This window comes from Phalacrocorax aristotelis, chromosome 11, assembly GCF_949628215.1.
Source record: "Phalacrocorax aristotelis chromosome 11, bGulAri2.1, whole genome shotgun sequence".
In the NCBI taxonomy this organism is placed as follows: Eukaryota; Metazoa; Chordata; class Aves; order Suliformes; family Phalacrocoracidae; genus Phalacrocorax; species Phalacrocorax aristotelis.
Window position 1 is genome coordinate 16930860 of NC_134286.1, and position 12904 is coordinate 16943763.

The 12904-nt window shown below is 40.7% G+C and overlaps 1 protein-coding gene across 1 annotated transcript; it reads right to left on the reverse strand.

The window, feature by feature from the left end:
- Positions 1-217: 217 nt before the first annotated feature.
- Positions 218-12844, reverse strand: FAM199X (family with sequence similarity 199, X-linked). Its single transcript, XM_075107088.1, has 6 exons — positions 12512-12844; positions 9491-9710; positions 7590-7739; positions 7090-7251; positions 5145-5405; positions 218-4246 (listed from the first exon to the last, which is right to left on the reverse strand). Exons 1-6 carry the CDS (start codon positions 12697-12699, stop codon positions 4076-4078), a joined length of 1152 nt encoding a protein of 383 aa, XP_074963189.1. The 5' UTR covers positions 12700-12844; the 3' UTR covers positions 218-4075.
- Positions 12845-12904: the final 60 nt, after the last annotated feature.

Below are 12904 nucleotides of genomic sequence, written 5' to 3' on the forward strand. Positions count from 1 at the left end.
TAATCAGAGTTAATAGTCAATCCAGACAAGCTTTGAATATTGCTAGGATTTGCCCTCCGTAGCTTAATAAACTATTTTTGCAATCCTTAAATGGAAAATTGCATGTTGACTTGTCTTCTCTATGACCAAGAATGGTTTAATGTTCTGTAGCTTACCTGCCAAGCGGTCTAACACCATTCACCACGAGAATCTGGCTTACAAGAATGAACTTCAAGAGCCCCCTAAAACAGTCAGGTTTATTAATATTTATAGACCAACATGTGAACTGATTTCAAAGCTGAAAGTGTTAAGAGAAAAGAAATGGCTTCAGGCCATTCAGCATAGATGAACAGTAAATATTGCCATTTTTATGCTTCTATATTGTATATGCACCTCTGATGTAAATGCATGTGAATAAGTTCAAGCAGGTTGGTTGGTTTGTTTTTTCCCCAGAGAATGATCTTCACAGGTTTCAAACCACAATATGAGAACTAAAAGTTAAGCCCAGGAAAGTCTTGCGAAGACTCTTCTTGCTCTTCTTAGTGAGCGCCCCATACTGAGAATACTATAACCATCTTCTAAGCAGCTTCCCAGATAAAGAAAAATAGATAATATCTTAACAGAGACAAAGGATGACATTAGATACACACACAAAAATTAGACAGGTTTGTCAGTCAGCTAGCTTTCTTCCTCATATTTAAAATCATATTAGAAAAAGAATGTTCTCTATTGTTTACAGTCCTATTGCAATCAGACTTTCAGTGCTCCTTCTAAGCCTTTTTAGAGAAAAAGTTACCATGGTAGCAAACCGTTAACGTTACAGAGTGTAAACTGGTTACATTCATATTACAGTGGGTACAAAGCACCTAGATATACAGCTTCGGTACCGTGGAGCCATACAAAGATGAGCTTTTTCCTATTTGCCTCTATTTTGCTTTTAAGCTTGACATTTTTTATCTGTGAATAAAAAGCAGAGATTTTATTCTTTTTTGAAAAAGCACTAATAAGAATCCAGATTTTAGCAGTCTGTTACTCTTCTTTATCTATCTGAGCCCAATAATCTGTAGATAACTTCCCGCAGAATGACATGGTAGCCATGACAGCCAACACTCAAATCGACAAGACCAGGTTTAACTAAAATTCCTACTGTTTTGACTAATGCCACAGGTATCCAATGCAAATTCATAGAATCATAGACTCATTTAGGTTGGAAAAGACCTTTAAGATCATCGAGCCCAACCGTAAATCCAACACTGCCAAGCCCACCACTAAACCATGTCCCTAAGCACCACATCTACAGGCCTTTTAAATACCTCCAGGGACAGTGACTCAACCACTCCCCTGGGTAAGCAAACAGCATATTGCAGGGAAAGACAAGAATCTGAGAAAACCACCTCGTCCTTCAACAAAAGGAGTTTGTCATTAGTTCTCTCGAATCCCACAGCTACTTCAGGCCTGATTCTCTGAGATGCCAAGTACTCGGCAAAGACCACATTCAGGTAAGCCAGATGTTATTCTGCATTCTTAGCAGAACATTCAGAGTTTTGGATTCTTAGGTTATAAGCATCCTGGGACTACAATATTACAGAGCTATAAATTATTACCATGGAACCCCTGGAAATCCACTCTTTTCTGTTGTTTTAACTGTCACACAAGTGACTGAAGTACCCAGCTGGAGATGACATACCACAATCAGCTACCGTGGTACACAGGATGTTTTCATGTAATGTAACAGATGAGCAACTGGACCATCTAATCACTTGGATTAAATTATTGTTACATGCTCAAACTAAGATTAAGAAATACTATCCTCCCTCATTTCACGACCTCTGGAAGCTAGTAGACAGGTGACTAAGAAGAACTGTTACCTCAAAATGAGGGGGGTTTCTCTCAACAAAGCCTGAGGGATTTTGAACTCTGAAGAGCTGCTGAAACAGAATAAAGTGACACGCTTTCATGCTCCACCACTCTGAGATACTGCACCTTTCTTAAAATTCATTTCAGTGTCTCAATTCTCTACCCTATTAAGTGCGAATTTTTCTTCAGAAAAAAAAAAATCACATTTCAAAGTCACTGCAGAAAATAAAAGTTGTAACTGAACGGTGACAGTGTACACACAGTGAAATGTTTCATGATGAATTCAGCCATTATAGCCTTGGTAAGTTGCAGGAGTTCAACAACTGTACCCTGAAATTAGCTGAACTGACAGCAGTTCAATTTTTTGTTCCATCCAAGATATTTAAAAGAATCTCCAGGTTTAAGTCAATCTAAATTCTGAGGAACTTGTATACTATTAAGAAGTTTTTGTTATTGTTCCTACTTGAAGAAGGGAGGCAACAACCAGCTATAGTGCAGTGCAAGCAAATACTGACAGGTAATGGTCACTTCTGGTTAGTGGCCAAATAACTGGCCATATGGGATAGCTAACACTCGCGTTTAAAATTACATTACATAGCTTTTAACCAGTCAATGGCCAAGTCTGGGTACCTGTCGTCTAGCAGCGGTAGCAGTGACTAAGTTCACACATAGTAGTTTGACTATGGACCTCATTTATTTCTTATCAAAGGCCTTTCAGGACTACTGTTCAGGTATTTTACTGGTCTGTTTATTTTGAGGAATGCCACTTCTGAAAGAAAAACACTTCAGCTGTCAGGGCTAGTAAGTCTGTGCAGGACATGCAAAATGAATATGCGTAGTCCTAGATAAAGTTGGTCATCCAATTCTGCAGGACTGGGCTGTATCCTGCTATTACAGGTGCCTGTGGCCACACTAAACTGCCAAACTCCTTAATTCACAAGAGCAAAATGAAAGTAATAATGCATCACGATAATGAAAAGTTACTTCCTAAACTTGGAAGTAGAAAATACTTGTATAATATTTTAAGTTTCATGTTGAAGTTTAGAAGTATCATTTTTATCTCAGCTGTGGGGGGAAGGAGGTCTGTAACAAGTAGTTCCAAGATAATGACAAAAGTCACCTTACAGATTGTCACAATTAGGAAACAGGTTAAAACTACTTTTACCTCCCTGCCTGAAAGCCACAATCTTACCTCATTTTCTTAGCAAGAGAAATTTGAGAAAAGCCAACAGGCAACAAACGGAGAATTCTGAAACACATAATGGTGTAACAACCCACACAGAAGACACATCCTCAGCTAAACACACAATTAAAAAGCACAGTTGCATTGATTAAGTTCTCTTGCCAACAACATGAATCTATTCAGACAAGCTTCTGGGGAAAAAAGCCACCAAAGCTGCGTGCCACTTGTTTGCACTTCTTTCTCCAGTAGTGTTTTTAAGTAGTGTCCTAGACAACTTAATTGCAGATTAGTGTACGTTCAATGCATAAAGATGTTTTTATTTTAATCTTTTCATAGCAATACTAGGGATGTACTAGTCAACCCTTAGTAGCAATCATACTACAAGATACTGAGCAGCAAAGTAACTTTCTAAAGACTAAGCTTGCAAGTTGGTTTTTTGAATCCTAATTGCTCCCTAAAGAACTACATTAGCAGGCATTATTTGTGTTAGACTGCCTGCGTTAGAAGTCCTGCCTCTTGTTTTCTGTGTAGTTTAAATTGCAACTTCTAGAAAAGGATTTATCACAGTACCTTGATTTTGTATGATCCTAGAGCAAGACTGAAGAAAGCCCTATAGAGCTGAAGATTTTTTCCTCATGCTAAACAAGCTTCCTAATAATGGGAAAGGAAGACAAAACAAGCCAAGTGTAATATTAACTCAAAGCTGGAAAAACCAAAAAGGCTGAAGCATAGTAACGCATGCTTAGTGTCATCCAAAAGCACCCCTAGACTTATGTCTTGCAGGTAAGTTAGCATGGTAGGCAAGTTCAAGTGTCCTTAAAATTGTATCTATTGAGCAGCTTTTCAGAAGTCAGTTAAGTTTCTGAATCCTTTGTTGCAAAATTAGTCTCAAAAAGCTGAAGTTACTCAATACTTAGACCTTCTTTCCAAAATTACACTTGAGAAAAGATCTGGTTTACACTGTTAACACTAATCAAGATTTGGTCAAGAAATATATGTAAACAAGAAGGATAATACATTTAAGGCTTAGAAAGAACACTGATAAATTCACCCCTGTCACATTAAAACATCCACATCTCCTTCATGGTCCTCCTCAGTCACTTTTAAAGAGAGCACTTCTTCATTAAGAAATAATCCACTCAGTCTTTCCTTACGAGCTTGTCTTTGTTCTTTCAGCTGTCTCTTGCGTAAGGCCTTTTGCTGTAGCTTCCGTTGCTTGGAACGTTTCTGTCAAAATACAGACAAGACAAAATATAAGATTCTGTTCTGTAGATTAGAAACCACCTTTAAAGCTGACAAATACAAGGTAACCTCTAAAATAACACCTGCTCTAGAAAGCAACTAGAATGAATTCTCAGAGGTGGTGCAAACATTCATCCAAAATTGTATCTAGTGTTAAAACATCAAGGCCATTTACCACATCTGAGTTATGTGGCACAGCATCACCCTGGGATGTTGCACAGCTGATCACTGATCCCAAGAATCCCTATTGCATGGGAAATGTTAGTGTCTTACAAAAATGACCTGAGATGTTGAAAAGCAAGCAGGAACTGCTCCTCTCCTCCACACTTGACATTGAGATTATGGAAACAAGTGCCACAGTACTACTAGAGTTGAAACATGCTTCAGTAAGTCACTCCTCACCAAGTAATCTCATGAAACATGTTGGAAGAATAAACCAAAAAAGATTCAAAAAGCCTGATGAAACTTCTAGTTGGGGAAAGAAAAACCTCAACCAAGACAGCCTTCACTCTCCAGAAATCTCCTAGATTAGGTAGATCAATCTTGAATAAATTTTTTTGGTAAAACTGTGTGTTCATTCAAAGAATCAAGTTAGATGCATAGGCCTTTATTCACCCCCCCTCACCTTAATCTAAACACAAGCATAGAAGATCTACGACATAGAAACATCAGGCTTTCCCTTAGAAGAGAAGTGATGGGAAGAGCACGAGTTTAAATTCCTTATGGTCATGTCAGAGGAAACAGCATTGGTTTAGCTAGATAACTTCAGCAGATCCTCAGTTACTAACCACGCTCCTTCAGTACAAATATCCCAGTTAAGATCACATAAGCAACATTAACAAGTTGGACAGTTAATACACATGTACATAATTAGAAACTTTACTTTTGAATCCCGGATTCTTTCTGCAGCGCTTGTGGACAAATTACTATCGCTATGCGCTCGACTCATGTTGGCACTGGAGTTTGAAGCAGAGTTCGCAATGCTAGAACCACTGCTGCTTGCTGAGCTGACCATGCTGGCACTGCTGCTGCTGGCACTGGCACCACTCACACCACTGGTACTTGCACAACTGTAGCTACTCCTCTTCCAGCCTTCCCTTGCAGACCGTTGACGAGGTCCATGTTCCTTGATATAGTTTCTCACCTTTAGAAGAGAGGCAGCAGAATTACTGAAGCCTGATAAATACTGTACTGAGATACTCCTTTTCATGGGAAAAACACCATTTGCCTACTAATAAAGATCAAGTTATTGTATCAGTTCAGTTTGTTTTAAAACATTTTGGTGTGGCTGCTTCAATCCCAAGCCATCTGGCAGTCGTCAAGAGAACTTAACTAAGAGCTAAGTTAATATTAACTTCATTACAGAAGGAAGAAAACTACGTAAGAGATTTTGGGGTTTTCTCCCCTCTCCTGCCCCTCAAGTTTTCTACTACATAATAGTAAATTATTGTAACACCAAACAGGAGTATCAGCCAAGTTCAGCTGAACTAAGTTGTTTACCTAATGTATCACAGCCCTTTATTTTGCTAGGTATACTCAAACAGCAGCAGCTGTGAGGAAAGCAGTACTTTTCTACTTTAAAACGATACTCACAAAGCGTTTGAAATACGAAATAGGCCAAGGCCATAAGAGCAGTGAATGTTTTCCGTTTTCAATCTTTATCTTCATCATATTCACAAATGCAGAGTATCACTGAGGAGTCCAGCTTGTTTGGATACTGCATCTTTTCCCAACAACACATCACAATAGAACAAAGACTAAGACGATGTATCTACTGTACCAATCAGGTACCCTTCTTTGTTATAATCTGTATTTTTGTAACAATTTTAGAATGCCTTTTTCTACATCCCTTTTTACATGACATTTTTGGTCTTCCCCGACAAATTCCAATCGTTTGGAGTCTTAACTCTTAATCCTTAAATTTTAAACTCTTAATCCCACTTAAAGGATCAAGTGGAAAATGAAAAAGGTATATTAAGGTACACAAACCATAGGATCGGTGCAGTCTGGGGTATCTGTTGGGCAGCCCTGCACTTGACTGCCATAGCTCGAGCAAGACAGTAAACCAAACCCACACCTCTGACCATGGAGCTAGGGTTATTTAGCCTGATGAAGGGGAGGCCAAGAGGAGACCTTATCGCTTTCCACAGCTACCTGAAAGGAGGTTGTAGCGAGGAGGGTGTTGGCCTCTTCTTCCAGCTTACTAGTGATAGGACAAGAGGAAATGGCCTCAAGTTGCGCTAGAGGAGGTTAAGATTGGATACTAAGGAAAATTTGTGTGCTGAAAGAGTGGTCAGGCACTGGAACAGGCTGCCCAGGGAGGTGGTAGAGTCGCCATCCCTGGGGGTGTTCAAAAAAACGTGTAGACGGGGCACTTGAGGATGTTGTTTAGGAGGCCTGGGGGTGTTGGGTTGACGGTTACACTTGATTATCTTAGAGGTCTTTTCCAACCTTAATGATTCTATGATTCTAAATGCTACTTTATATTCAGTGAGCAAATTAAGATCCTCAACCAGTTGATGGTCATGAAATGGAATGCACTTTGTCATAAGCAGTACTGGGCCCACAGCATAACTCATTACACACACACACACACACCACCTTAGGCTTAACACATACTGAGAATACATAACCACAGCCTTTCATATAAAGCTTTAATACATACAATACGCTTTTGAACTCTGTTATTCCTCATTGACAATATTGTGCTCTAGTTTATCTCCCTGTATCTAATGATTCTGTATAAAAACTGATCACAACTCTGTAAGAGATTTTGTAAGACGTATCAGATGGTGAAACCCCAAAGATGTATACAAATCTTAACTCACCTGTTTCAGTTTTTCATCTGTGAGACAGTTCAATTCAATAATGAATTCACTATCTGTAGGTGAGATCTGAGCAGTAGGATCAATAATTTTAATAATATCAAGTTGCTCTCGAAGGCCCATCTCTGTACTGACTTTGCGACTCAAATATTCAATATATTCAACCTAGGACCCAAAGAAAGGGAGGTCATTTTAAAGTATTGTTGATTCTAAATGACTGACAGAAAAGAGGACCAAAAGAATAAAGTGTGCCCAAATATCATATTTCCTACAATTCGAGCCTCACCGAGTATCCTCAAAAACTCAGGGTGAAAACTTGAGTACACGTTAAACTGCCTACTACAGATGCAAAGAACAGGACGGTTTAGTTTCAAGAGTCAAGCAGTATTGCGCAGGTCTACATTCACACCTACAGCAACCAGTGTGTCTTTTAAGATGTGGCACTAATTGAAAGTTCTTTTGTATATTACAGTTCTCACACAGGAAAAAAAAGGCAGTTTCACCTGTTCATCATTTGTCATTGCACTCCATGGAAGTTCATCGAGATTCCTATGCTTGTTTTTCTTTTTTGGAAGCAGACAAGGAGAGCTCGGAATACTAGGTATCACATCAGAAAGTACATCACTCCCACTTGTAATGTCGCTGCCAGGCAACTTGTAGCATGCAAGAGAAAGAACAAAGCCTTAGAATACAGTAGGCAGATTTAAAGTCATTCTAACACTATTAACAATTCAAAACATGCCATCAAATTAGCAAAGCATGGCTTATCTATGCACTCTAACAACTTCTTAATAATTACTCATAACCCTGCAGTACTCCTTTGAATATTCCAACAAAGAGCAAGTGCAAACTCAATTCACACTACTCTCTACTTATCAATCCTCTTTTTAAAAATCTGCATTTAAGAACACAGCAGAATGATGTGGCATTTCAATTGTTTCCCTCCTCCATCAGTGGAAACTGTCCATTACAATCCAAACCTAAATCTAAACCTCCCATTTTAAAGAATAAGTCTAGTTTAAGGAAAATAATTTCAAAGTAGCTTTGTAATTTATACCACACCCAAAATTACACAAGACAATTCAATTAAAATCACTGTCATTTTCCTGGAAGCAACTGCAGAACTTTAGCTGGCTTCATTTATACAACTGACATGTAATTTCTGAATGTGCTTCCAGTCAAAGCGTGACAGTTGGATTACTCATGCTCAGATTCTGCCAGATAAAAGCATAAAGAGCTACAAAAAAGTCTTTCCAAAATTCTACAAGTCCAAACATCTAGTATGTCTCTTAAAAAATGCTTGTTTTAAAAAACAAAGAACAATTTAAAAAAGCTACTTACTAATCAAACATGCTGCCCGCTAACTAAGACACGGGAAATTGATTCTTTTCAAAACAATCGCCAAGTTTATCAGGCACTTAGAATTTCACAACTCGGTGAAGCTCTGAATCTTTGGGATCCAGTCTGAGTTGTTCCTACAGGCTGCATTTTACAAATGCACTTGTAACTTCTGTAATACAATATACAGAGAGACTAGCGGTTCGACTAAACCAGCAAGAAGTTCAGAGCTAATATCAGTCCTTGTTATCTTAAGTTCATTTGCATCTGCCAGAACAGGTTGGCTTTCTTGAAATCAGTGTTTTCATTCCTTATCCTACACTTAGGAGACTCTGTACATGCTTTGACTAAGCCTTATAAGAAAATTTAAAAGTATTCCTCGGTGTACTCTGAAGCGCCACATTTCCTATTTCAAAGTTACGTATACGTTCACAGTTGATTTAAGTCTATAATATAAATAAGTCTATAATATATGAAAAGATCTGCATCTCACAATTGATGAGCAAAGACAACTACCACAAATAAGAGATACCTGAGCAGGACAGCATCCAGTACAGACTAAGGAAAAGCAGGATTTGATTCACCTTCACACTTTTCCCATCCTGGTGATAGAAAGTGAGCTCTGTACTCTCACTGTCACAGAAGAAAAAGTGGAAATAGGCTGTGGCAAGAGCTTCTACGCTTTACCTAGGTGCTAGCTCCATTCCAAAGGAAGATTTAATACGACCAAATCACTGGAAGCAGACATCTATAATCAGATTTCATTAGCAGGGCAGATCCTCAGTACAAAGGATCTAAGCTCAGGGCTACAAGACACATTCTGGTGTCTAAAACTAAACTACCATAATGCGTAGGCATCCCTCTTTGAAGAGCTGACCTTCAGCCTCTCCTCCAGATTAAGAATACTGGAACAAAATGGAACAAAACATTTTCTTCTTTGCTGAAAATATCTGCTCTTACGTTCAGTAGCTACCAAGAAACAAATGTTGAGGACTTTTGAATTAAAGCTAAACCCAGCACTTAACAGCCTATACAAAATTCTACATTTACAGTGGAACTATTTTACCTGCCATTCAAACTCACTGTCTGACCAATCCCAGTATGTGCTGATAGAAGACGAGACATCGCTGCAGACACTGCCCTCAGGGAACAAGTCAAAAGAGGTGAACTCCTGGTCATCCAACAGAGAGTAACAGTCATCTTGGTCACCAACTGAAACTGATGAGAACAGCTCCTCGCTGCACTCCGAGCTGGCTACGCTGGTTCCGCAAGACGTCAAGTTCCACCTGCAAAACAGGACAAAACAAATAGCAGTGAACATATTAGCATCATGTGTCCTGAAAAATGCCTACTTCTTTTAAGCCTCATAAAACTATCTCCACTTTGCTTGTCAGTAACATTATACATTGATTTTACTGAAGTTATAATTACATAAATTGAAATATTCTATTTAAAAATATTTTTAAAGGTCCATAAACAGCACCAAAGGGAACGCAACATTAAAAATGGCAAGGCAAAAATCCACATACAGTTAGTATATTTACACCTTTATTTTAATATATTAACACTTTCCACTCCAGAGGTCTGATACCTGTAGTGTGTAAATTGTAGGGGTTTTTTTGGTTGGTTGGTTTTTTAAATACACTGAACTTAAAATATTATTTCCCAAATGGATATTGGGATATTTAAACTTCCATGTAAAGTGAAATAAGCAAAACTAAGTAGTAAATCAATTGGACTTCAGGACAAATAAGAGTCAAAAAGAAATTCTACGTTGATAATGCCACACAAAAGTAAGGCTTAATAGAGAAATGCATAATGAATATGCCCAAGGCTCCAATAGTCACTATTTTCATCTCTGAATGCCAAAAATATTGGATATGCTGTTGGAATGAGACAGTGCAAGATGGGAAAAGGACCTGTGTGAAAATGCTACCATTGCAAAACTAAACACTTTTTTCCCCCTCATAATTTAATTTTAAAAGCTGGTTAATGCTGTTTCTAAAGGAAAGCAACTGAGGACTCAAACTTCACAGAACAGGGTTTTTACTCGAATGAGAGTAAGCCAGAATTTACCAAGTTCATGAAATCAGTCTCTGTATCTGGATTAATTTTACATATTGGTGAAAAGCAGGTTGATACAACTATGAGTCAGCACAGCACCACAATATGGCCAAAACAATTTGAAAAGGGCTTCTAAAATCCACCACACAAACCCATGCTCTCATCTCCTGTTCCCTCAGCCTATCCGCTCCAGCCTGGCTAACTAGAACAGCATTCCGCTATGCAAGCACAGAAGCTGAGCAATGCCATTGCCCAGAAAGGCTGGCCCTCACTGTCCTTCCTTAAGCCGCGTACCAGGTTGGCTGAACATGCTTGCGATTAACTCACTCTCACATCTATCTGGCTAGCAGTGATTTTATCCAACATTAAACACATTTCAAAAACTTTTATTTTAGCAGACCCAGGAGATCTTGCGCTCCCTCCCTTTCTGCATCCCTTATACAGGTGCGATGTTTTACTGGTACAGACTTTTGTAGGCAGGGCAATCAATCTGTATAGAACAGGCTACAAGCATGGTGACGCAGCATGCTTTTAAATGTTGTGACAGTTTCAGTATTCACGGAATGTCGATGAAAGATAAGGGTAGACAAAGCTGCCAGACCTTCTAAACACAGGATGAGGTTCTACCACCAACCAACTATGCAGAGATACTCCATGTATGCAGGAGCACTGCAGGTACAGGCAGGCAGCCCTCACCTGCTCATACCTCCGGGGGACCTGCTGTCCTTGCTGGGGGCAACTCGATTAACAAGAAGTGGGAACTACATTAAAATTACTTGTAAGTTTAAAAAATAGAAAGCCTTATGCGAACACCACAGATTGAGCCGTGCATCTGCAATGCTTTCATCAGTGCAAGACAGGGCATGTCCTTGCCCAGAGAAGTGAAATACCCACCCAAGATGCCTGGGTTACAAACCTGGGTTTGTAAAATGAGCAAGACTGAATAACACACTCGGGAAGTGAAAGGCAATACAAAGAGAAATGTAAAAAGTTAATTCAATACAATTTTGGTGAATATCACAAATTTATCTTACAGAAATGCTATGAATCCATCTTACGGTTCATGTCACAATTAGGGTCTTACCATATAAGAGCTAGATCATTAAAATGTATCATATTTGATCAAGGCTCTTCAGGCTGAATCATTTAAGAATCTATAATAAAGAGCTTGCCCTCACGAATGACACTTTTAAAGCATGATTTCCATCTTTTCATACCATTTCATTGAAAGATTACCTTATTATTCACTCTTCATTATGGTGCAGTAGAGACACTAATAACCAGTAAAAGCACCTTGCAACTCTGGAACAGGAACTAAAACTACCCCATATGTATGTTCCAAGACTGAAATCTCAGAAATTGTTCTCAGAAAAAGCTATTGCTATATTCATGTTTAATACTACGCACAAATAAGTGGCAGAATTAGGTTCTTGGACAAGCAGGACTCTTTGGTTGTGATTTTACAAGCACAACTGGAATTTCTTTATAGAGCTGCATTTGCATTTTTAGAATAGACCTTTTCTACAAATTACAGGCAGAATAATTTGCCTTTAATTAGTAGCATAGGATGGAAATGCTTCTGCAGGAATCGGTGCAGTCACCAAGCCTCCTGACTCATTCCAAACCTCTACAGGTTTGCTTGGCATCCACACCGGGCCTGTTTTTGATTATTATAAGCACACCCCTCTCTCGTTGCCCACCCTACAGCGCTCAAAACCGCGTTTTAAGACATTCGGGAAGGAATAAATACATCTTAACAAGGGACCAAGCTCACGCTGATCCACAACCGTAACGCTATGAGCCAGGACCGGCCCCAGCTCGCAGGCAGCCCTGCCGAGGGATGTGCAAGCCAAGCGAGGACGACCGGAGCAGGGTCGCAGCCCGACTAGCACCGGGCAGGGCAGCGGCGGGGAAGCGCGGCCCTCCCGCCCGGGGAGCTCCGGCCCCGCCGCCGCCCCGGCCCGGGCCCGCCGGGCGGGCAGCGGCTGGGGGTCGCCGCGGGTGTCCCCGCGGGTGGGCGGACCTGTTGGAGTGGAAGCGGTGGAGCGGGTCGGTGCGGTGGCAGGAGGAGAGCTGGCACCCGAAGTCGCTGACGTCCAGACAGCCCTCCTCGCTCAGGCTCAAGCTGCCGCCCCGCGGCGGGTGCTGGTGCGAGAGCGGCGGACACGGCTCCTCGGGGGCCAGGAACTTCTCGTACGGCTCCTCCGTCATGGCGGCGGGAAGGAGGAGGATGGAGGAAAAGGCGAGCGCCTCACGCACGCAGCGGCCGAGCCGCAGGCGCCGCCATAAGCCGCCGGTCCCGGGACGCGCCTCAGTCTCGCGGCGCGGCACCTTCCGGCGCCGGCCCTCCGCGCCGGGACGGCACAGCGCCCCCTACCGCGGCGGAGGGCGGGGGGGGCGCGACCCACGCGTGCCC

What these genes read in the sequence shown, in the direction of transcription:
- FAM199X (XM_075107088.1), bottom strand. Translation starts at nt 12,699, where the DNA reads ATGACGGAGGAGCCGTACGAGAAGTTCCTGGCCCCCGAGGAGCCGTGT. An exon ending in ACAGTGAGTTTGAATGGCAG is followed by an intron (nt 7,740 to 9,490) that starts GTAAAATAGTTC and finishes GCATGCTACAAG; the next exon opens with TTGCCTGGCAGCGACATTAC. An exon ending in CAATGACAAATGATGAACAG is followed by an intron (nt 7,252 to 7,589) that starts GTGAAACTGCCT and finishes TTTGGGTCCTAG; the next exon opens with GTTGAATATATTGAATATTT.